General features: G+C 47.1%; 1 protein-coding gene across 1 annotated transcript; it reads left to right on the top strand.

Moving 5' to 3' along the window:
* Positions 1-216: 216 nt before the first annotated feature.
* On the top strand, positions 217-786 carry LOC122666007 (BON1-associated protein 2-like). The gene has a single exon (XM_043862123.1). The coding sequence runs from the start codon at positions 217-219 to the stop codon at positions 784-786; it is 570 nt and encodes a 189-aa protein (XP_043718058.1).
* The last annotated feature ends 308 nt before the right edge of the window (positions 787-1,094 follow it).

Below are 1,094 nucleotides of genomic sequence, written 5' to 3'. Positions count from 1 at the left end.
GTAGAATTGGAAACGCAGGAACGCCTGATCTTCTTGTGCTTCGTTCCCCTTTTTGCCTTTGCCGGCTTATATATGGCAACTTAAGAAACAACGTCTATCCTTCTCTCTTCCTTCCTCACTTCTTCCTTAGTTCGCAACTCGTAGTTGTTATATATGCAGTTGTTACAGACTGCATCGAATGTAATAAAAAGCCAACGCAGCGGCATTTAATCAAACATGGAAAAGGCATCAACAATACGTTCTTTAGAGATCACCATTATCTCTGCGGAGGGCTTAAGTCTCGACGGACGATCGGTGAAGAAGAATGCATTCGTGATCGTAAGAACTGATTCACTCAACCAAGTGGCAACAAGTATTGACAGCGAAGGAGGGAGTTACCCATCATGGAATCAGAAGCTAAAGCCGATATCTTTGCCCAATTCGGTTCTCTTCATTACTGTAGAGGTGCAATGCAAGACCTCTTTAGGAATGAGGAGTGTGGGAACGGCCAAAATTTCGGTCTCAGAATTCATAGGGGATTATACGCCGCCACAATACTTGCACTTCCTTAGTTACCGGTTGAGGGATCGCAAGGGCGAACGCAACGGTATTATTAACTTCTCTGTTAAGACGGCCGGACCACCCGGACAAAAGTGCTTTGGTCTGACGGCGCCACCATCGTTAGGTATGGTGGCTGCTCATGAGAATCACAGCAAGAACGGTAGTACTAGTGGAAGTGAAACAGCACTTGGGGTTCCAATCCCTTACGCTTACGGGTACGGGCTTGGATATGGGGTTGGGGTGTAATACGAATTTTTTTCCTATGCGGTTCTTTGACCGGTGCGTTCCATAGTGCCTCTCACAAGAGGAGGGTGGACCCCACCTGGGCAGAGTGTTCGGTCAGGTGCCCCGGATGAGCCCCACCCCCCTCTTGTGAGAGGCACTAGGGAACCGCACCGGTTAGGAACCGTAGACGATAACGATTCGGTGTAATACTATTAAAGCCATGTCACTCAGTCTGTTGTGCCAAATGTGCATACAGGAGAATCAAAGGGACATTGTCTGTAATGGTTAAAAAATAAACCCTAACAAGTAGCAAGTAATATCCATAGTCC

Source organism: Telopea speciosissima, chromosome 6, assembly GCF_018873765.1.
Source record: "Telopea speciosissima isolate NSW1024214 ecotype Mountain lineage chromosome 6, Tspe_v1, whole genome shotgun sequence".
NCBI classification, from domain to species: Eukaryota; Viridiplantae; Streptophyta; class Magnoliopsida; order Proteales; family Proteaceae; genus Telopea; species Telopea speciosissima.
The sequence above is the reverse complement of the archived record's forward strand: the minus strand, read 5'-3'. Positions and strand labels throughout refer to the sequence as shown.